The sequence below is a fragment of the Arvicola amphibius genome, chromosome 2, assembly GCF_903992535.2.
Source record: "Arvicola amphibius chromosome 2, mArvAmp1.2, whole genome shotgun sequence".
NCBI classification, from domain to species: domain Eukaryota; kingdom Metazoa; phylum Chordata; class Mammalia; order Rodentia; family Cricetidae; genus Arvicola; species Arvicola amphibius.
The window spans coordinates 177,810,669-177,834,512 of record NC_052048.2 but is presented as its reverse complement, the minus strand read 5'-3'; the positions used below and the strand labels follow the sequence as shown (position 1 = coordinate 177,834,512).

The following is a 23,844-nucleotide window of genomic DNA, read 5'->3' as shown; positions in this document are numbered from 1 at the left end:
CAGCATGTTCTAACCACAGTCTGCACTGTATGATTGATAGTTTACTCTTCATTTCTACTGTTTTCTCTTTAAAAATTATCCTTTTAGGAGACCAGTATCTGGTTTTCCTTGCGTTTTTAAATTTACCTCCTATCATCAGTGCTTTCTAACATCATTCTGTTGACACTGAGCTTGCTTTCTAGGCATGGATGTGCTCTTTTCACCTTTCCCCAGCTTGATTCAGTTTCTTTGCTCATTTCTTAAGTTCCACTTTGTTTGAAATTAGACTTAAGTATTCTTCCTAGTCCTTCCCCTCTTGTTATCCATGATTGTCATCCCACTTACTGTTTCCCATCAGGATATTTGGGCTCTCTCTAGTTCTCTAGTCCTTTTCTTGGCTTATACGTTCATTCTACTGGCCTTATTTTGTTGTTGGTTGTTGCTAACCTCACTCCTCACAATCTTATAAGCTAACTAGCCCTATATTTACTCAAAGTTATCAAACCCATAGAGCACTTAGCGTCTACCTACATTCTATTCCTTGTGATGTAATTCCAGTGCCAAGACTTTTTTTCCAGCATGTCATCTTCACATGGCCTTTCCCATGTATGGGAAGTTTTACCTTGCTGTTTTATCCATTTACTTTTTCGTATTCTGCCTGGGGTAGAGAATGGCTAATTTATCATCCATATACTTTTTTTGTTACGCATTTACCACTCAGTCTATTTTCATAGTTCTGTTTTTTCTATACTGTGCTCAGTTGCTCTAGTTCTCTCTGTTCGCTCCTTAGAAGGACTCCTGCCACTTGCTTTGTTTCATGTTCATACAACTTATTTCTTTTTGTTTTGTTTTGTTTTGTTTGAGACAGGATTTCTCTGTGTTGCCTTGACTGTCCTGGAACTCGCTTTGTGGACCAGGCTGGCCTCAAACTCACAGAAATCCACCTGAGTCTGCCTCCTAAATGCTGGGATTAATGGTGTGCGCCACCACTCCCGCGATGGACACACACACCCTAATTCTTTCCTAACACCTGTTCCTTTCTTTGTATCTATAGTTTCCTGAATGTTACCCTTCCCTCCCGAGTGTCCTGTTTTTAGTTATCACTTGATTTCCTTCCCTTTTTTCCTTTAATAACTGCCTCCCTACACCACCTTCTTCCTGACACATCTGCTTTGTAAATAACAATTATCATTAACTCCCCCCCCAACACACACACACACACACACACACACACTTTTTATAGTAAATACACTGCATTCTGGGTTTGAAAAAAGCCTTCACCTAGCTCCCTTTTAGGGGAAAACAGCACATTTTTACAAGAATCATTAAAATGATAATGAAAAATTTTAAGAATGTTTTACAATATAAACCATGTTTAAAGACAGTTGTCCAACTATTTTAAATGCAATTTTCAATAGAAGACACATTTTATATAATACAAAGTGATCCCATACTATAAGATGAAACAGTGATGTTTTTAATATAAGTAACAAGTTGCTTACCTTTACATATTAAATATATACAATATAAATAAATATTTTGGAAATGTTTACTTACCAACCGATGAGTTTCTTGAGTTATCTTGCCCATATTATTGGGAAGATGACAGGAATATTTCACAGCATTTTTACGGTCCTTGGTCATAGGAAATGAGCCTACTGATAAGAAGTACTATGGCCATAAAAAAAAAAACCTACGCTACCCCAAGCAGGCTTACATACAAGGGAATCACTCACTATTACTAGCACCTGAGTGTCACTCACTACATCTGACTTCCTAAGCACGTGGGTGGGTGGGTGTGTATACAAGAATTTACATGCAACTTGCTCTTAGACTGTGTGCTGTAGAGCTAGTAATACTTGCATTCCTCTTTCTGGCCTGACACATGTGACACTCTGAACCTTAAGAGTTCTACACCAACCTCAATTTGTGTATTTTATCTCCATTCAAGCACACACACACACACACACACACACACACGTTTTCCTGACCGCGGTCTCACTTCTCTTACGTTCAGTTGGTTCTATAAGATTCCTTAACAATACCCCAGCAAATCCAACCTCAAACTTTCCTGTCTCTCCTCTGCAATCTTAAACGTCTGTGTGCCTCATCTGACCTGCTGAGGCCCCCTGAATTTCTGATTCAGTAAGTCTGTGACTTTATACTTGTAGCACATTTAAGAAACACTGCTCTTGCCTTTCCTTCCCCCAAGCCTGTTAGTTAAAAAGTCTATGCCAAGACATCAGGAGCAAGTTTACTCCAGCTCTCCTTCCTGTTCCGTTTTCCGTACACTCATCATTGTGATCAGAGTTTAGTTCTGGAAACCTCTATGGCTCCATGGTCTCGCTCATTACTATGCCACCTCAGAACCATTCTCTAGGTTACAAAGTTCCTTCAGGGCGTTAACCTCTCTCCTTCCTGTCTTTTAACCCAAATAAAAGGTTTCTCCTTCCAGTCAGTACCTCTGTTATTTTCATCTGTTATTTTTCCATTCCTTTCCTCCTCGCTCTCTATCTTGTCCTAAAATAATATCATCCCCTCTTGAAGAAACCACATGCGTTTCTCTTGAACAGAACTGTCTAGCCAGGTTCTCTCCCTAGTATGTCTCTCCTCTTCAGACACAAACCCAAAACCCAAAAAGCCCTTGGTCAGCAGAGAAGCTTAAGTGCAGCGGCAGTCTGCATAGCACACATGTGTCAATTTGTATCCTATGTCTTAATTAGATATATGGTCAGCCCCCATTTTTCCTTGGAAAGAACAATGAAATTTTACTTTTGAGTTGGGTTCCCATCATAATTTTCAGCCTCTCCTTTCCAATATTACTTATCCATTCTATAGACAAACTACTCAGAGACCTCTCCTGGTGTCATTTTTATCATGGTTCATCCTAGTCCATCTCTGTCTGACCCTTTGAACTAAAACTCCCAACCAAACCTCCTCTAATTTAATGCCCTTAATCTTCTCCCAGTGCAGATGCCATTTTTAAAAAAGTCTGGCTTTAAGATCTAGCCTGAGACACACATTCTTTGAGTTTTATAGATTCTAATCTGCTCGTGCCACTCTTACTGTTAACTCTCTTCAGATAACTCTGTCTTTCTCCTCCCTTTGAATCATGATGTTCAGTACAATTATGGTTTAGTCCAGACTTTCAGAGAGTTCCTGCAATTGGCATAGCTCAGAGATGTCTTATTTATACTCCCAATCCCTAAGTCTATTAGTACTTCAGATAGCATCCAAGGAAAGACTGCCAGATGATAGTCCTTCACAAAACTGTTTCATAGCCACATTTCTTCCCTCCATCTTTGGCTGCAATCTAGCATAACACATAGGTCTCTCCTCCAAATTCAACTCTGACATTTTTTTTTCAGCATTCCTCATTTTGGCCCTCTGTAATGCCCTTCCCTACTCACTCTTTGTACTCACTCTGTCCTTCCACTCAAAATCCTACTTACTAATCCTCTGTCTTCTCTGTGATACTTTCATACAAGGCTCCCTAAGTATCATGTCACTCAGAGTCAAACAAGACCCACAAAGCACATCAGCAGTTTGAATGGCACACTGCAATAATCCTCATCTGCCCTCCTTTCCATCTCCACCCCTGCAGTCGGCATGGCTGCAGGGTTCTTCACATGTATTTGCCTCCTCCTCATCATCACTTACTCTCCCCCTTGGAACAGGATTCTATTCTCAGGACCAAGCTACCTGCCTGTATTCTCCACTGAGCAATCCTAACATGCCCTAAGTTGTCGTCAGCCACTTTCTGTCAGCACTGTGGCATCTCAGTTGTTGTAAACGTTCCCTCCTCAACAGCCAGATTCACCGTGATCTCTATGCCCAAATGTGACCAAGTAGATTCACATTGAGCTCTGACAGGACTTTCCATTTGAGATCTTTATTCTACACTTTATCTGCTTTGTTGGCCAGCCCTCTGGCATGTTTTCCTTCCCTTTGTTTCCAATCTACCTTTCATTTTCATTCCTTCCTGATTTGGGGCCCAAGAGCTATCTTAAGTTTCATTTGATGTCTGCCATTTCTTATTACTGGCTCTTTTACATCTGATGTTAACTTTAATGTTGATCTTCTGTACTGTTGTTCCTCCTTTAGCCAAGAGAAAAGCCTTAATTTTCAGCATCCCTCCTATTCTGTGTGTAGCCACTCACTTTTTCTTTTTTACATTCACTGCCCAACACTTCCATCCTCCTTAATTTCCTGTGTACTATATTGCGTCTGCTCTCAGCTCATAGACCTGGGTGGATTATGAGTAGCCTGTTTCAGATCCATTCCTTTAACCTTCTCATTTTTGCTCTCTTGGCACATCCTTTCCTTCAGCTATCTAGCAATCTCTTCAGATCTGTATCTCTTCATTGCGCCATGGTCTTCCCCTCAGTGATTCTCCAACTTTCCACCCTGACGTGTGTTTACTACACACTCTCTCCAGCCCAACTGCACCTCCCTCTCCCTGTTAAGCTTCCAGCATTGATCTTTGTTTCCAATTCTGTATTCTTTTCAAACTCATCTCCTTAGCAGGTGACTCTCATAAAATTTGCTTCATTTTTTAAGCCTCTTTAAGAGGCCTGCAGGTTTTGTTTTCTTTGTTCCTTTTGGGTTTTGCCTTTTCTGTTTGATGAAGCTGTAACTGATGATAGTAAAGGGCTCTGACCCTGGAAGGATCCCTCTGACCTCCTCCTCTCTTGTCTCCCAATGTCTGTCTCTTCTTTGGTTCTACTGGTGCATTACTACCACTGACTTTTAATGTAGCTCTTGGCAGGTTCCCTGCAAGTCCTCATTGCATCAACCAAATCATTTAATGAAACTGTGCCACAAAGGTGTCATTCACACCTTCCTCCTCAGTCCATCCCTATGAATCACATCCTCAGTACTATTAAGTGCCTTCTCTTTTGTCTTCTACATATAAGTTTACTAGTCTGATCCAGTCTGTGATCTAGTCTACCATTCATTTTGTCTCTCTTTAATTTATCCCCAGGCTCCTAACCATGCAACTTCACATATATCTGTGGCATTGAATTGTAGTGTCAAGAATAGATTAATCACACTAATTTAACTCTTTGTCAGCTTTGGAAACAGAAGTCATGTGTCACTCATTTTTTGTGTGTACCACATTCCCTTATACCTTTACTTAAATGGCAGTGGGATGGAAGGATGGATGGATGGATGGATGGATGGATGGATGGATGGATGGATGGATGGATGGATGGATGGATTAAAGACTGAAAAATACCTCTTATTTCCCATACTACCATAAATGTTTACATTTGCATCTCCTTTCTTCTCTTGCTCAAACCCCCAAATAGCTTTCTAATGCTCCAGTTTCTAGTATTTTGTGCACATAAACTTTTTCTAGATCCCTGATTAGATCATAGATACCTTTCCTCCATCCATGTTGGCCAAATTCTCCTTTAAACTGGAAAACCGTCTTCAACAAAACTTCACTTTCCAAAATTGTGTCGATTTTTTATTACTCATTTCTTACTTAATTCTGTCAGTCATCTGAAACACACAGTGAATGCTGCTTGCTTTTCTACTCTGAAATAGACTTTACCAATAGTAAAGCCTCACTTTCATCTACTCACTGCGGGTTGAAAGCTGACTTAGTTTATTCTGGTGTTCTGTGCATCCACAAAGTCCACAGTCTAAAGACAGCACTGAGACCCTGTACTTGGTCGGTGTTAATCTGATGATTTGTGTACTTTGCTGTCAGTAGTTTTTGCTTTGTGGTCCTAGAGCATCGAGTGATTCTTGTTTTTCAAAATATTGGCCCTTTTAACCAACATGACAGAAAGTCCCCCCCAAAATACCTCCCCTGCTTTCTTCACATCAACACAAAAACAGTTTGCTGAAGTCATTTCTTCTGTGTGCTCTTCTAATCTACAGTACAGAAATATTTTCAATCATACTTTGTGAAACTGGCTTTTTGACCACCTTGCAAACTGCTCCAGGAGCTCTCCCACCTTAGAACAGGGCATGCAAATGTTAACACTTGAAATGTGGAACACAATACTGAGCAAGTGATGATGGAAATGTGCTTGTTTTACCCACTCATGTGGATTTGCCTGCTCTTCCCTCCAGTTGCAGGCACCTTTAGCTGTACCATGAAGTTCACAGTCCGGGACTGTGACCCTAACACAGGAGTTCCAGATGAAGATGGATATGATGATGAATATGTGGTGAGGCTTCCCTGCAGACCCTGCACCTCCACAGCATCAGCGACTGCTCTCACAGAGCGTTTTCCTACAACAGCTGACAGAACTCATGGGACCTAGACTGTCCCTCCCTGTAATGGAATTGTATCGTGCCAGAGAAAATTTAAATGGAGTACTTTACCACTAAACCAAAGGAAGTCACCTTTTTTCCTCTATTAATGGGAATAACTGATAATTGCATTGTTTTTAATGTGATTGGGTTTATTTATAAAGTAGGTTTCAGGAACTTTTTGATTGGTTAGTTCTAATACTGGTAAGTCATGGACTGAAAAGCCTTGCCAGAAAGGAGGGGTGGTGTGTCAACTTAGGTGTGTGGCCTCCATGAGGGGTCTAAATGTGGCAATGACTACTGTGCACCTCAGGGCCATTGGCACTCAACCTACACTTACTTGGCTCCTGCCAGGTTTTCCTTGCTCCTCTGTACTAGAACCTGTAGTGAACCTGTAGTTCTAGTACAGAGCTTCCTTTAGGCCTTTGCGTGTTTTATAGACAAAGCCCAGTGATCAGTTCCTTCTATTTCTGTTAGAGACTCAAAGGACTTTTATTTACTGACTCCTGCTTATTGCCCTCTAGCTGGAAGATCTTGAAGTGACTGTGTCTGACCATATTCAGAAGGTACTGAAACCTAACTTTGCTGCTGCCTGGGAAGAGGTGGGAGACACCTTTGAGAAAGAAGAAACCTTTGCTCTTAGCTCTACAAAAACCCTTGAAGGTGAGAATTTTGCTGCCAGTGAGCTGCCTAGGGCCAGCATAAAACCCAGGAGGCATATATGCAGTTCCAAAGGAACTCCTTTCTGTTGAGTATGGTTTAAGTCATCTACTCAAAACCCAGGTACCTATCTGTATCATCTGACCAAATCAGCCATTTTCTAGAGGAGTAGCCTCTGCACCTGCAGCTCCTAGGACACACCCTCCTGTTCACTCTTCTAACGCTGTCACATCAACTTTCTCAACAGAGGCTGTCAACAACATCATCACATTTCTGGGCATGCAGCCGTGTGAGAGATCAGACAAAGTACCTGAGAATAAGAATTCCCATTCCCTCTATCTGGCGGGTAAGAGGTTCCCATCAGCTTTCCCTTCAGATGTATAGAATTTAAAAGGAAAGGATGTGGATAGGCACTCCCTGCCCTGTTGTTGTCTGTCATTGCATTACTTAGCAATCTGAGACCTAATCAAAATGAACAATTGATTGTACAGGTTCTCCTTAGGTTATTCTTTTAGGAAGCACAATGGCTTAAAATATTTCAATCTCTAACAGATGCCAGCTCCACTCCCTGAGTACACTAAGTTAGTGATACTCAATACCTTCCATGACCTGGTTTTCATATGAACATTTAAAAATTAGAATTATTTGTAGGACTCACTTCCTGTAAATTTCTATAAAGGTGAAACTAAAATAATAGAAAGGAGGTAGAGGCAAAACATAATAAATTCCATTAGTCAGGGCTTATGTGAAGTTCTTAATATACTTTTTCTAACTTTTTTCTCTCAGGTGTATACAGAGGTGGCTATGACTTACTGGTGCGGTCTAGACTGGCCTTAGCCGATGGCGTGACCATGCAGGTGGCTGTGAGGAGCACAGAGAGAACACCTGTGGATGTTGTCTTGGCTTCTGTAGGATAGTTCCTGCTGGGAAAAGGTGGTGTTGGCTTTGCTCTCCCTACTGGTGGTTTTTAAGCTTATGGCATGAATTTCCCAGAGTCTCATTTAAAGATTAATAGACTTTGAAGAAGCAAATCCAATGTTTGGCCCTGAGCCAGCAGATCAAGCAAACGTTTGCCTTTGCGCATGGATTTCAGTGTTCCTTCCCATCTCATTGCCTCACCTGTTCAGCTTTGGGATGACAATGCAGCTTTGAATGATCTTGAAAACCGGATACTATGTATGCTATTCTACAGCTGCTTGGCTTCACTGTATGCTTTTATTTAATGTGTGAAAACTCTTGGCAATGTTGGAAAATTTTATCCCAGAAGGGTGGAGCGGGAGGGGAAGCCGGAATCCATTTTTGTCACAGTTTGTTTTTATTAATAGAAAATAAACACTCATTCATTCCAGTTTCAAAGTTGCTATACTTGAAATTTCTAATTTAAAAAATGAATTTAAAATAATCAATAATGCTGCTTTAACTAAGTTAAAACTGTGGCTTAAAAACGTTCTCAGCACCATTGCTCTTTGAGCATTTGTTCTTAAGTCTCAGTACGGGAGCTGCTGAGCTCCACGAGAAAGCCTTTCTGAACAGCCAATATCCTGAGAGGAGTCAGTGGGCATTTGGCTGTTACAGGGCCCCTCCCCTCCACTTCAGCCTGGAGGAACATGCACCTAAGTACTGTTGCGAGGAGGAAGGCTGTTGTTTACTGCTCAGCATGGACTTTCCAGCCAGGGACAGTAAAGCTCTGGCGCAGAAGCGACTAGTTAATACCTCGTGGTTTTAGGAAATTCTGTAAATAATTTGAATCTTTTTATTCACAAATTATATGTGTGATGAGGTTCTCTACTCTAGCAAATAAGGGCCAACTATCTTAATACCCTTAGAAAATACATACTAAAATACATACTAAAATGAGTATGCTAATAGGTCTCAAAAGCATATTCAGAACATTGTATCGTTTATGCCAGTACCTATTTTGGTTTGGTAAGTTTTTTTTTGGGGGGGGGGGCAGTTCTGGGGATTGAACCCAAGGGCTTTAGCTTGTTAGGCAGGCACACTACCACTGAGCTACATCTCCAGCCCCCTAAGCCAATGTGTGTTTCAACAAAAATGTCTCTAATTAGAAGCAGCTGATGAAACTAAATGTAAGGCATGACAAGATATTCCTTCTCATAAGCTGTGCTGTATAGAGAGCTTGAAGGGGAGATAAGCAAGCTCCTCCCTCACTCTTTACTGCAGGACTCCAATTATGGTTGGGTCAGAAGTTAGCATTTCTGAGTATTTCAGCAAAGTCCACAGAAGGGGGGGGGGTTGAAGTATTTTTTGAAAAAGAATGTCCAGTGCTGTCTTTCTACATAATTGAGAAGTGTTATTCATCAGAATTTTCTAATAACACTGAACAGCAGGTCCATACACTTGGTCAGATGTCACAGGAATGAGGGGAGGAGTATCTTGTCACCCTTAAGCCTTAAGAGAATGAGAGGTGGATTAGCATGCCATCCTTAGAGTTTCTGCTGCCTGCTTTCTATAGTTTGCTGACCAATGTGAATCAAATGGACTTTTATGAAAGAATAGTATTTGATTGCCAGGTCCTCTTTTGGGCATTTCTAAGTGGAATACACACAAGTACGAGAATGGGGGAGGTAATTAATACAGGGAAGCTACTCTTTACAGCTCAGAAGGAGTTGATGAAGCCCATATATGCATTCAAGAAGCCCATGGGATCCTCTAGCTGTGGGTAGTGGCTAATGTGGTCATCCAGAATCGACACTGTGGACCGCGGCAGCGTTTTCCTAGTGGAAGAGAACAGCATGGAGGTGAACTTAAGGCTGGAGGATGAGAGGGTGTAAGCCATGGGAAGCCCGTAAATGCCCATGTAGACAGACATACCACACTGGAAAGAGCCAACAAAGAGCTTGCTCATCTCCTACTTGGGAACTATACCTTAGCCAGATAAACTTGCCAGTTCCACTTAGACTGGTTTCAATTGTTCAGAACACAACAGACAACATCTTGCAAATACAACACTTCTGTAACAGTCCTCAAAACATGACTTTCAGCTCCTTAGAGAAGCATCAACAGGTGGCTCACTCTGCCGCTCACTGCCCAAGCAAAGATAAACAAAGAACCTTCCTTAATCTCATGAGGAGATTGTTTAAAATTCTAAACAAGTTGTTTATTGCCAGATTGTATCTACTAGGGCACATGAAGGTATGGAACACTCTTATATGACAGTCAAGATTTCATATTCCAGCACCTTCTGAATAAGTACCCTGAAGGAGTAACAATCAATGAAAAAGCATTTTTCATAGTGAGCTGTTCATAACTGCCCACTGAAGCCTGCTCAGTTGAGGTCAGTGAACTGGCTTTAGAATCAACTAATACATTCCTTAAGAGGTTCCGGTCACATGAAGGTTTTCCCCCCTTTCCTCTATACTTAGCAATAATAAACAACCATGTCAGTGAAAACAGGATGTATGACTCCAGAGAATGTGCGGTCAAACCTCCTTTGCTGAGAATAAGATTCCCTATACGTAACTGGTCTATTTATTTTGTGTTTTCAGTGAGATCAGAGGCAAGAGCTAGTGCCAACAGACCTGTTGAGATGAAGTCACTAACAGGACAAACCTCTGAGGACTCACCTGTAGAGCTCCAGAAACTCCGGGTAGGGGTTTATAGGATCCAGTGGCCCATAGATAAAATGAACTAGGAGAGAGAAGAGGAAAGAGTTTCTAACAACTCACATCTATATTTCTGTTGCTACCTTAAAATTAACTTCCCTCCATTTATTTAAAAAAAAATGTGAATAAAATTTTTTAAGGGCGTGGCAAAAAGTATGTCCCAAATATTTTATATCACATACTAAAAGAAACTGTTTTTATGTAAAACTCAGATTGACTTGGGTGCATGCTTTTTATTTGCTAACCCTGGTATCCCTGCATGGAAATTTTATGAGTAGTAATTATGTTGTCACTATTCCCCAAGGGTCCCTGTCAAGAAGTGACAGAAGATTGCACACAGATACTCACTAGGGATGGTCACAGAAGCAAGTGCTCCCACCCAGCGTCTTCTGAATTTCTTTCTTTGATTGATATACTGTAAAAGACTACAGCACAGGAGAGTCAGCAAGAGCAGAGCAAGAACTAGTATCAGTGCAGTGTGGACAGAAAAGCGTCTGCATGTCCCAGGAATAGCCCACTTCAGCCGTTTGTGTTAACTACCATGGGGCAGAACAGTGCTATCAACCTAAGCGCTTATGTTCTTTGCATTTCTTAAGCAGGAAATGAGATCTTCAGAAGGATTACAGTGGTTTGGAATGTACATAATTTAAAACCTGGGTCTAAGAATCCATTTTTGATCCCAGCTCTGTGACTCTAAGAAAACACTTTTTTAAAAACCTAAATTCCTCATTTGAAACTAAGACCAAACTACATAATCTCTGAGTTGATAGCCACCTCTAAAAATGCAAGTGTAGAAGTTTATGGGATCATGGCTTCATTACTATACTTCATCTAACCATGGAGAAGATTCCTCCTCTACTGGAAGCTGCCATCAGCCACACTGCAGGCAGCCCTGACTGCTCTCCCTAACTCTGGGACAGTTAGCAAAGCAAAATATGAGAATAATGTATTTAAAAGAGAGGTGTGCTTGTTTTCAGTTTGATTTATATTTAAAATATATATATATATTAAAGATCTTGTGGGCTAGGATAGGGAGGAAGAAATGCCTCTCTCACAGAGTTCACAGAAAGCCAGCAGTTTAGAGCACTGGGGAGTCATAGACCCAGCTCGCAAAAGGCCAGGCCTCATCTTGAGAAGCGATGCATATATTGCATCTCCCAGTCTTTCCAAGGAGACAGCTACCGTCTTACTAAACCAAAGCCTTGCTTCTCAAGCCATTGCTACTGCAGGAACAGGCAGAAGAGCTTTGTACTTAAGAGACTTGAGGCTGCCTTCAAAACTGATTAAAACATTCTGAAATACTGAATATTAACCAAAAGTCTAAAGACGGATATGTCAAAGTCATTGAGTCATTTTCATGCAAATAAGTACTAAGATTTGCCAAATGCTTCAGGAGTAAGACTCACTCAGTGCTTGATTTCTTTGTTGGAAAACACAGACTAGAACTGTCTCAGGTTCATCTCATAACTCCTAACCAGCCCCCTTGTGACAGGGAGTAAGCCAGCAAGGATGAGAACATAATCCTGCGCCTGCCCCTCTCTCCAAGAGCGCCTCACTGGGGCCTAGAGCAAGGTTCCTGTCTCACCTGTCGATGACCAAGTTCCCGTCATTGTTGCGGATGCCAGCCCACATGTCCCATAGCTCACTCTCAGAGGGTCGAGTGTACGGTCCGAAGACTGGAGTCAGACTGAAAGAGTACAGGTGCAGGTTGCTAAGAGAGCGGAAGGGATTCAGAGCGCCACACAGAACTAGGACCTCAGAAGGCCATATTGTCTGACCCTTTGCCAATTCAGAAATTCTTCTAGAAAATCTCCAGGCCCAGGCATGCTTTGGTCCAACCCTATAATAGCAGCGAGTTTGACTACACTGTTCTCAGCTCAGTCAGTCTTTGATGATGGCTTACCCTCGAGAGAACACGAAGAAGTTCATGAGCCTTGTAAGGATAGGTGAAAGCACGCCTCCATCTTTGAGGAGCTGCAGGTCAGAAGTGAAAGTAAGAATCAGGGATCCAAAGAAAGTTGACAGAATGTTTTACACCAGATAAAATAGAACTTAGTCATGTCTTCTTCTGGGGAAAGAAAATGTATAATCCCTAAATCTAACTGATGAAATCATCAAGTTTAGCCTAGGATCTAATTTATTTAAAATCATACTTGAGACACAGATCTTCATGTAGTTCTATTTTTCTAAATAGTCATCTCTTATTTCTCGGAAATGTTTGGTTTTATGTAGGAGAGCCTGCTTTGTTTGACTGAGGATGGAAAATTAACTTATAAATGTGCATTCATGATAAAGATCTCAGTAGATGGCTCATCACCACAAGTATGACCCTTAAGGGTCCCAGGTTTGTTTGGTTTTGGTTTTTTTTTTTTTTTTTTTTTTTTTTACTATCACAGACATCTGAACTGAGGAGCTATGCAGTGGAACTGCCAACCTTTTGAAGAAGGAGAGGACGGTGGGTCTCAGGAAAGATACCTGTGGAAAGAGAGACATTTACCGAGAACTGTAAGTTAGAAAGACAGCCATTAGCAAAAACTAATTACCCTATTTGTTGGTACATTCAGAGCTTTCGCTGCTAAAACAGAATTACGAATAAAAACAGCTATACACTACGTAACAACTTATACTCAACACGGAAACTACATACATGTGTTCCAATCTGAAGAATGATTATACTGCTAATTTCTACAAGATTCTCTGTGTAACACTCAAGTTCTAACACCCTGATATTACTTTCTTCATTTTAAAGGTACAGAAATGGATAAAGTAATTCATAGGCTCTTCCATAATGCATTGATGCCTAGGCCTAAACTCCCCTCAGCATCTCCTCAGCTCAGAATACACACTTGGTGTTAATGAACTGGTCTGCAAACACACATGTATGTGTGTTTTTCTTTTGAACTGATAAAGGGACAGACCCACTATTCTCCCAAGCCACCCTTAAGGCATTCAGATGGGGGCATTTGGGCATTTCTGAATTAATGAGCTCCAAATAATACTCATTCGTTCCCAGCCTGACACTTGGCATTGCCACCAATTAAGAGTTTACTAATGCAACCTCCCAGCTAGATGATCAGATTACATTTGTGGTAGTCTTTTTTTGTTTGTTTTTGTTTTGGGGATAAGCTCTCCATGTAGTCCTAGCTGTCCTGGAACATATTACATAGATCGGGCTGGCTGTGAACTCGGAGATTCACCTGCTTCTGCCTTGCAAATGCTGGGGTTAAAGGCATGCACCATCATACCCAGCTCTTTAAAAACAAAAACAAAAACCATGGTATTTACTGTGTTCGTGAGTACATTGGTGCCGAGACACATGTGCAAAGGGCAGAGGGCAACTTGAGGAGTCAGTTCTCTCCCTCCACAGTGTGGGTTCCAGAACCAGATTCATGCTGACAGATGTAGCAACAAGCACCCTCACCACTGAGTTCTCCTCTTATTTTCTAGATGTTTGTAAGCATGTATTCCATAAATGCCATCAACTATCAGAACTATTCATGGCACAATAAAGGTAAAAGATGCCCCATGTTTAGTATATGCTTATAATAGCAGATTATCATTTAGGTGTCTTTATGACTTTAAAAGGTGGCCTTCCTAGGCTACACCCCACTTTCCACCTACCACCAAGGCAATTACCTCCATTTGACAGGCAGAGACTCTTTATGGTAAGCCGGCCAGATCGATTCTGCTTGTACCTGTAACAGGACAAGAAGAAACATACATACATGTAGCTGAGCAACTGGCACCCATGCAGAGGGCTGCAGACCACCCCCAAAGTTTGAAGATCCCAAAACAATTTGACTTCCCATCATCTTAAGCTCCTGACATCTGTGCCAAGGACAGAAGTCTGGTCTCACCTGTACAGGAGCTCCTGAGCAACAATGTCTCCATAGTCATGAGACAGCAGGTTGACTCTGCGGTTCTGGAGCCCCAGGTGCCGAAGGAGGGACTCCACAATGCTGGCTTGCTCAAATATGGAGTACTGATGTGGTCGCTGAGGTAAGAGCCAGAGACACAGCATGACATCACCAGAGCCTGGCCTGTGTTCATACCCATCCCACCCATCACTGAGGCCCACCTCACTGCTGCTTACCGGTTTGTCACTGAAGCCAAAGCCTAAGAAATCAAGGGCAATCACTCGATGAAACCTCAGGGTCAGACCTTCCCAGATCTGTAAGAAAGCAAGCATGATGTGCATTCTACTCCCACATGCCAATGCCCTGCCCACAGCAACACAAGACTCATGCCTATATGTCAGCTTGGATAATGTGAAAAATCCCAGGAAACCATCCACAGGCCTGGGTGATCCTCTGGGAAAGGGTGTGATTCCTAACATTTAATATATTGAGAACAAAACTCCAGCCTTAACTTGGCAATAATTCTTTCTGGGCAGCCAATTTTTTACTCCCTTATAGTACATGAAAAGCAATTCAATATTTAATGGGATTTTATCAAGCAGTTCAGAACTGCAAGGGCTGACCAAAAAAAAAAAAAAAAAAATCTAGAGTTTGAATATATTTTTAGGACATAGCAGGACCTAGAAACAAACTTCATTACCTTGTACCAATCATAGCTGGATGTTGGAAAGCCATGTAAAAGCACAACTATCTCAGGGCTTCCAACCACACCAACGGAGTCTAAAAGGAGGAAAAAGAGAAATTAGGCAAACTCCCTGCAAAGTAGCCTTGAAGACATCAAAATCTATTTCAGTAAAAAAGGATCAGACCAAATTAATGATATTAAAAATGTTGCTCTTTAAAATGCAAGATTACTAGATAAGAGGAGCTTCCTCTTAATCTGTATTTTAAATTGTAAATGGCACACTTTACATGAAAATTCTTGAAAAAATTTGCTCATTATCACTTAGATTTTTTTAGAGACATTCCCTTGTAGTTATCAATATTAAAATGCAAATTATTTTCATTTAGTAAAAAGTAAAACACCTAAATAAAAAATAAAACCAATTAAAATGTTATAATCACAACAAACTAAGATTCCCTGTCCTGTTTATCCAATGCTAGCAGATATACCCAGCTCCAAAACAAACGTACAGAATTCTGTTACAAAAATGGGTAATGATGACATGAACTTTTCCTGTATGTGACATCTTTCAGATTATTCAAACAAGAGAATCCTCGCCACAGTACTGGATTTAAATTAATACTGTCAGTGGCATAAAATATTGGTAATAAGCTTTCAAAAATTGTTTAATTAGAAGCAGTTAAAAATATCATGTACTATACTTAGGCTGACCAATCTACAAATACTATAAAACACTAAATATTAATTCTGGAAAAGAACCAACAAGCCAGCGTAAGGAAAATTTCATACTTACTTGACTGTGGATAACAAATGAGAGGAGGTCAGGAGCAATAATGAAAAACGGTTTACGAAAAACAAACATTTTTCGTTATTGCTCTTGACCCCCGCCCAAAAGAAATCTTTCCAATCTGTTTCTCAGCCTCTTCACCTATAAAATTAGATTAATGACACCTATCTCCAAGTGCTGTTGTAAAGATTAAATGAAAAATGAAGATAATTAAGATTAAAAATATAACAATGCCTTGAGTGTGGTAATTAAGTAGCAGTCATAATAATTCCCAGTAAATCTCAGTTTTAGATACATATAACAAATCATGGAAAATAATAAAATGACAAACGGGAATGGAGGGGGGAACAAAGGTGTAGACAGTTCTCTAAATATCATGTTCCCTGACACTAGGGGCGCTCAAGAGAAAACTAACATCAAATGCAAATGGGACTGGAAGAAACTTCCTGAATTAGGTACAATTCCATTCCCACCCCCACCTCTCTATTGCTGAGTGCCCTGTTCTCAGAAGACTGAAAGGAGTTAGTCCGTTATACTCCAGATACACCTTACACCAACGGGGTTACTCCCCTCCCTACGTCCCCGTCCTCCGTCACTGTGGAGCAACAGAGACCAAGGGATATAAAATAAGCACCTCAGCTAGGAACAACATGACCCAAGTTCGTGGGATTCTCCAACAGTCCAGTTCTCACCTTGATAAAAGATGCGAAGTCCCTTGTAGGTGAAAAACTTGCCGGAAGTCTTCCATGAGTGCAGAGCAGGGGAGAGCTGAGGGGGTGGGATGTGCAGGTACGCAGCCAGCAAGGGCACAGCCAGGAGCCCCACTTGGACCCACCACTCCCTCATCCTGTGGGAAAAGCAGGCAAGGTAACATTGTACACTTCCAAAAATCAAAACAGAACATGGAGCGCAAAACTGGCACCACGTGACCGTGGCAGGAAAGTTTACCAAGAAAACGTAAAAACGTCACTACCCTTTGCAGTATTACCACCATTCTTCCATATGTGATCTTCAAGCATATATGTAATTTATTACATGTCATTAAGCAGAGAGCTGCCCCTAATTTTAATATATATCCTCTGGCCAAGTGAAGCCCCACTTGGCGCTACTATCTGGATTTGGGCTGAGAAACTGATGAGGGGGAGGGGAAGATACTGGAAGCAAGATGGCCGCAGCACTTCACATTCCAGTAAGCAGCTTTGCCCTGACCCTGAACATCTAATCTCTTAGAAGTCTGGGCAGCAGATTATATTTTTGCCCTCTTCGCAGACTCTTGAGGCGGTTCCCTTTTTAAAATTAAGACCCCACCCACACACCTAGCACTCAGGACTTGGTTTTGTCTAGCACAAATTTATGCCCCCAGCTTGCTATGCCCAAATTTTAAAAGTCCAGATTAATTTATCTCCCCTGGAGGCAAGAATTTAAAGCAAGATTAGAAACCATTTTGCCAAGAAAAGGGTTCTCTAAGTGGGGAAATGCCTCCTAAACTGAACTAGAGATGTCAGGAGGCTAGCTACAGGTAAAACAAATTAATTGCTAGAGTCCTGAGAAGCGTTGGCTTGCTGGCTCACTTTGTATGTAAGAATGCCCTATGGCACATACTTGCAATCTCGCAAAATTGGCTTTTCTTGCGGGGGGGGGGGGGGGGGGGGGGGGGGGGAGGGGATAATTCCAGCAATAAGCCTGACGTGGTGGGTAAAAAATGACACACCTTGAGAATCCTTAATTCCCTGCCTGAACTTCAGACTGCGGCTGGGCTCTGGCTTTTTTTTTCTGCCCTCCGAAGTCTCCGTTCAATAAACAGTCACAATGGCTTGGTTCTACCTTTCAAGGCAATACTAGAAATGACTGGAACAGTGCCAGAACGTGATGGTTTTATTGCAGTCTGTGATCCGCTAACTGATTTTACCGCTGAACCTCCTTGAAAGGCAAATAAAAAAAAGCGTTAGGTTTGGGTTTTTTGTTGTTGTTATTGTTATTACTATTTTTGTTTGGTTGATTGTTTTCCCGCAGCCTCCATTCGGTCCTGTTACCTGTTCAAACATTTTCACATAGCCTCTGGGGCATCCATGCGGGTCTCAGACTGAATCTGTAGTGACTCAGCAGAACACTGGGAGGGGCGCCTACGGCAGAGCGAACAGGGGCTTCCCGCTGGCACTGGGAATAGAGGTGCCACACCCACGCTCTCCACCCCGTACATCGGTGCACCTCCTCCATTCAGGAAAGGGGGGCAACCCCCCAGGGAGCTGCTCTTAGTCTTAGTTACCTTGGTTAAAAAAAAAATACCCCCAACGTTTTATGATTTTCGGTAGTCAAGCAAAGTGGCAATCAGGCGAAAGGTTTAAACAAATTTTTAAGTCAAATCCCCATTATTTATTGGCACCATGACTTAGATTAAAAATTCAACACACTCCCGTAACAAACTTTGCGTGCCTTGATTTCTTATTTCTGTCAATGATGTAAAAATATATTGATCTAATACCACCAAACCAGCCCATCTAAACACTTTTTAGCGAGAACTACACTGCGAACCCACAAACCGAAGCAAACATTTCTTATTACGTTTTAACAGTCTGGCCGCGTGCCCGGTCTCCCGAGGGTTCCCATTTCTGGCTTCGGAATAACACTTATTGCCGCGGTCACACAGCGCGGCAAGGTCCGATCGCACCTATGCGGTAACTACGCCACTGCAATTCCAGAAATCTTAAACCGCGCCGTGGCAGTCTCGGCTCCTCGAATCCTCAATCACACACCACGGTCTAGAAATCCCAAGTCACGCAACAACAATGACCAGCTCTACACCGGGGCGTTACCGAGGTTCGCAAATCCTAAATTGCACCGCACCACCACCATCGCCTAAATCACACCACAGCAAAGACCCTGACGGTAAAAAAAAAAAAAAAAAAAAAAAAAAAAACCTAATTTGCACCAGGGTAAGACGGAGATCCTAAAATTCCTAAATCTTACGCAGCTGAACCCCAGTTTGAAAATAAACCACCAGCGAGGGCGATCCCGAGTTCGGGCCGAGCGACCACCTTTCAGCCGGGGCAGCATGGCCACCTTTTGGTAAGGATTTTGCCACGGGGAGCTCCCGGGTGGCAGAGGTACCCACACGGAGTAGGGCCGGCCACACCCCCATCGCGGCACGGCCGGCAGCACCCACCTGCGCAAGCGGTCTCGGCGCACCATGGCCGCATTATCCCATGCCGCCCGCCGCAGGATTGCGGAGCACAGGGCGCGCCGAGGCGCCCACAACCGTACAGGATCGGAGGTGGCGTCGGTGCAGCCCACAGTCCGCGCAGGGCGGCCCGAGGCAGCGGCGGCTGAGACAGTGAGCGGCCTCTCGGGCGAGCCTGCGGCACTGCGCCGGTTGGCGAGGCGCGGCTGCCGCAGAGAAGGGCTGCTGCGTCTGAGAAGATGCACAGGGATGTGCTGGTGGCCGCGGCAGAGCAGAGCGAGCGGGCACCGTCTTTTAGAGCCTATCTAGCCCCGCCCCTGACCCGCCCACCATGCTGCAGTGTCCCTCCCTCCCGCTCCCGCCGCAGAGCCCTCCCCATCGCTGCAGAGAAGGGGGGCCTCTCTTGTGGGCGCCTTCCGAGCTATCGACCCCCTCTTTTCTCGCAGATCTCTAATCCTGAACCCCACATTCTGCTGGAAAAAAAAAAACCATTTCCATGTGATAATGCCTCAGGCAAAGATAGCAAATGTCTGAAACCCCCGACACACACACACACACACACACACACACACACACCCTTCCCTTGGAGTATGTGCAGGTCCCCAGCCCGGGAAGGTGACTGTTAGACATAAATCACCTCAGGGCTAGGGTGCTCGTTGTGCCACCCACTTCTTTTCTACATCCTAAGTGGGTGCTAAATCCTAGGAGTGATTACGCAAAATGCGGTCCACCAGAGCGCGGCAACCCCAAGCCCTTAACCCACGATAATAATGAAGGAAGGACACACTAAATGTCTAGGGAACAGACAAGTTCTGTGGTATCCTCCGCTGAGCTAAGTGGACACATTCATGGAAGGGCCGTGAGCACATAAAAGCCGGCCAAAGTCACTGCCGACACCATGGTGGCACCAGTACACTTCCTTAGCAAGCAACACGCTGTGGTCTGCATGCCAGAGCTGCTGCGGCACCCAGCTGGACTGTTTATCAGGGGACCAAGCCTCCTTTATTTGTGCACAACACAATCACAATGCGAACACCCTAGAAGTGAAGGAAAATCTAGATTTTTTTTTAAATCTATAATCCTTTTAAAAGGCATCTCTCGCACCTTCGCCGAGTCCCAAGCGTTGTGGTGCCTACATGCTGTATGGAGCCATAGTGAAATTCTAACAGCTAGGGACACAGCGCAGACTGGCCCAACGGGGGCGCTGCAGGCCTCTTTTCTGCGCCTGGTTTGCTGCTGCTCTGGCTTTGCGGTATCCAAGGCCGGCCATGCAGGCAAGCAAGATTCGGCCAGAGGCCCGCAATCGGTCAGCCAAACCCGTGGGCACCTAACCTGCGGGCATCTAAGCACAGTTCTGGAGTTCGGGGCCACACAACAGACACTGAAAGGTGCCAGCACCTCAGAGAGGGGCCTCAGAACGCATAACGTGGCCGAGGGTCTACTTCTGCGGGGATGGCATGAAATAAATGATTGTGAAGACCCTCCCCGGCGCGATGCATGGGGTTATGAAGTGAGTGAAGTGTGGGAGCGTGGCACTTTATACATTCTCTTTTTGCTTTCAGAACATTTACTAACAGGTCGGCCTCGTCTTTCCCATCGTAAGACCCTCAAAGTCTGAACCCGTGTTTTCATTCACCTTTTGTATCCCAGATCCCGCCATGGGGTGGGCCACAAAGCAGGCCCCTAACAAATACCGCATGGATAAGTTCAAGAATTTGAGGGCGCACAGGGGAGGAAGTAATTAAGGGGAGGGAGGAAGGGGTTGTCTTGAGTGATGAATAGACATTTACCGGAGACAAAGAACATTCCAGCCCAGAGGGGACAGCTTTCGCAAAGCACTGGGGCTACATACCGCGTAACCTTTAGTTAAAAAAAAAAAAAAAAAAAAAAAAAAAGTGTTTCCTTTGGGCGCCAGCACTGATTGGGGAGGAAGAGGGGGACCAGAAAGTATAGTTCATCGGAAGGAATGTGGAATTTGTCCTAAATGAGAAGGGGCCCATGTATTTAAAACCCTGTAAGGCCGCAATTTAAATTAGTACCTTTACAAGTAGAGGATTACCTGCCTACATTAACTAACCACCAAACCTTTTAAAGACCAAATTACTTAAAATTTGAACTCGTGTTTTCTATAGAGCAAAGGCTTTCTGATTTTAGCAACTACCCGTGCCGAAAGCATCTGCATTATACGTTTTTTTTATATTTGCTGTCAATGGAATCTTTGAGCCTTACAAACAATCCCACTTTGATTCTCGCTAGGCCGAAGCACCAGCATCTAAGATGAAGGCAATTTTCTAATTAATGAACTGAATGCCCCACAAAGGATCTCATTCTGAAGACGGAGAACAGTCTACACACATGGAACAAGAGGGTCGTGGGGATGGGCACGTTTAAGCCCCGGAGGGGAGTAAAGTCAGTGAAAGCGCCGAACCACAAAAGCAATCCAGTCCAGGCCCAGGGGAATCCTTCCTGCTTAGGATGACTAGGAATAACTCGGCTGGTAAAGGGCGGGATGCGGTTGAAATTACGTGGACCGCAGAACTTGGTTAGACAGAGAAAGCTGCTAGCGGCTCCGACACAAAGGCAAGGAGCCAAGGAACACGCGCACTACTGGGAACAGCTAAGGCTGGGGAGAGCTTTGCTTTCTAATGTTCAAAGGGTTAGCGAATCTTCCAACCAGGACTGACATTTCTAGAGGGAGCTTTCTCCACAGCAGGGAGAATCTGACCTACGTTCTAAAACCCCTGGGAGCACCTGAGAAACAGAGAAACTTCATAAATGAAGAGTCGGCTACTGAGTTTGCCGCTGGTGCCCCCACCCCCCTTCCAAACAGGCCCTAACTATCCTTGGCAGACGTGACCCGCAGCAGAGTTCCCTCGGCCACCAGCTTGTCGGACATTCCCTTCACATTTCCTTCACATTCTTTTTCTAACGTGGGTTCACCTCATAACAGCACCTCAAATTTGTGCGAAAATCAGCATAGAAACATCTCCGTTTACGGTCTCACAACAGCAAGCAGTGAGAAACCAGCCCGGCTTCTTTCTACCGTAGGTTCAATCATCATTATTTTTCTAACCCCATTTTAAGCGCTGTAATAATAGGACAAATGCAACGGCGCTTGTAGGCTACAGGGCAGAGCCGCTTTCTAAAGCCCTAGTTAACAAATTTGAAAAAACTAAGAAAGTACGGAATGGGACAAACTCGGTTGAACAAAAACACTTGGTTAAAGAGATTTGGGGCTTTACTTGATTTTTAAAAAGGTTTCTTTGGGACTGTGAGAGATGGCTTTGGTTTTGTTTTTTTTTTCGGGGGGAGTTAGGAAAAAAAAGCTACTGTGTCTGGAGTTGCGGCAATATACCTAGAATATTCTAATCCTGTGCTATTTTACTCATCAAACCCCGCTGAGACTATTTTATTCTGCTTTACAGATAGATATTAAGAGACATTTAGGCATGCACTAACATATTCAGGGTAAAACTAAAACACTCTGAAAATCATGAGACTCAAAACAGAGCCACTAGCATAGCTGAAGTCCCTACTGTGAGCACATGTATCGCCCAGTGTACCCCCATGTTCTCAGGAACAGGCTAGGCGAGAGTTTCCATTCATCCTGAGAAAGAGTCTGCGTCTCAGGGTACTGTGTGCAAACACCGAGGAGAGGCGCTGGGGGCTGAACGTAGATGCGTCTGGCTCCAGAGCTGGCGTTCTTTCCACTGGCCCACACTGCCTCGCTGTTTGAAATAACTGGGCATGTTTAGTCTAAAGAAAAGGAGCCTTGTGGAGTGAGTGGAAGGAGGAAATGTGTTCACAGTCTTCAAATATTTGTGGAAGCGGTGTTAGACATTTTATTCCATATGGCTCCAGTAAGAGCAAACGGCACAGAGACAAAAATCCATTCAGCATAAAGAATTTTTCAACAGTCCAGCCCTGCTAGAAGGGTTGAGTGGCTCGTGACAAACTCCCTGTCACTCAGGACTGGGCAAGCTGGCAGCAGGTATGTAAGGTCCTGGTCTTCTGTTCAATGAATGCCCTTTGAGGGCTCTGACATTCAGTGGCACAGAGAGCCAAAGTGATCCCTCTGCCCAGGGAACAATCTACCGCTCAGTCTTCCCAAGCCACCATCCTGAGCCCCAGACTCACTTAGGGATATATTAGGTACACTGGGGGTTGGGGCAGGAGGGACGCTGCTGTGACTTTATTGATAATTCCTTCGGTTTGTTTTGCTTCCAGTGCCCCCCCCCCATGTATCTAATATATTTCTAAGTGATGCTTTCCTCCCTTTTCGGACTCTTTGAGGATTAAAAAAAAAAATGCAGCAAAGAGCCCCCAAAATGAATGGTAGTTGAGGGAATAATATGGAAGCTGAATAATCAAATGAGAAGAACCTAAAGGACAGACAGCATCCGTTTCCTTACACTGTGGTATTACAGAACACCCCAAACAATCCTTACTCACCTGGTTCTCCCGCGCCTTGCCTCCCGTCAACCCAAACCTGGCGCTACCGAAGCCCACTAGTCCACCAGTAGAGGCCATCTTAAGCACTCAGACGTCAATAGGCTTGAGGGATTCTAATTAGCTAATAGTATCTTGCATTTTCACAGCCTTTACCCTGCTCACACACATTATCTCATTTGCTGCTCGCCACAGGCTCTCTAAGGAACAGCTATTTTCAAGCAAGCAGGCGTTCTTTTCCCAGCTGCCTGGAAAAGAAGGCTGCCATATTCGACACTGTTGCTCCCTCTGGGCCCCTGCTTCCTTTTTTTTTTAATTATTATTTTTCTTTTTTCTTTTTTCTATCTTTCAGGGTT

At 43.4% G+C, this 23,844-nt stretch overlaps 2 protein-coding genes across 2 annotated transcripts in view; one reads left to right on the top strand and one right to left on the bottom strand.

Moving 5' to 3' along the window:
* The window catches only part of Copg2 (COPI coat complex subunit gamma 2), a 124,751-nt gene extending 116,494 nt beyond the window's left edge, over positions 1 to 8,257 (top strand). Inside the window, exons 21-24 of the mRNA XM_038318942.1 lie at positions 6,067 to 6,164; positions 6,774 to 6,912; positions 7,157 to 7,255; positions 7,696 to 8,257. Of these exons, the coding sequence (XP_038174870.1) occupies positions 6,067 to 6,164; positions 6,774 to 6,912; positions 7,157 to 7,255; positions 7,696 to 7,826 (467 nt within the window). The 3' untranslated portion in view covers positions 7,827 to 8,257. The remainder of the gene's footprint in view (positions 1 to 6,066; positions 6,165 to 6,773; positions 6,913 to 7,156; positions 7,256 to 7,695) is intronic.
* Positions 8,258 to 9,152: 895 nt separating this feature from the next.
* Positions 9,153 to 19,294, bottom strand: Mest. Its single transcript, XM_038318943.1, has 12 exons — positions 19,025 to 19,294; positions 16,554 to 16,708; positions 15,090 to 15,169; positions 14,626 to 14,703; positions 14,390 to 14,526; positions 14,169 to 14,227; positions 12,967 to 13,007; positions 12,436 to 12,506; positions 12,118 to 12,219; positions 10,881 to 10,957; positions 10,494 to 10,557; positions 9,153 to 9,644 (listed from the first exon to the last, which is right to left on the bottom strand). The coding sequence occupies exons 1-12, from the start codon at positions 19,048 to 19,050 to the stop codon at positions 9,527 to 9,529; spliced, it is 1,008 nt and encodes a 335-aa protein (XP_038174871.1). The 5' UTR covers positions 19,051 to 19,294; the 3' UTR covers positions 9,153 to 9,526.
* Positions 19,295 to 23,844: the final 4,550 nt, after the last annotated feature.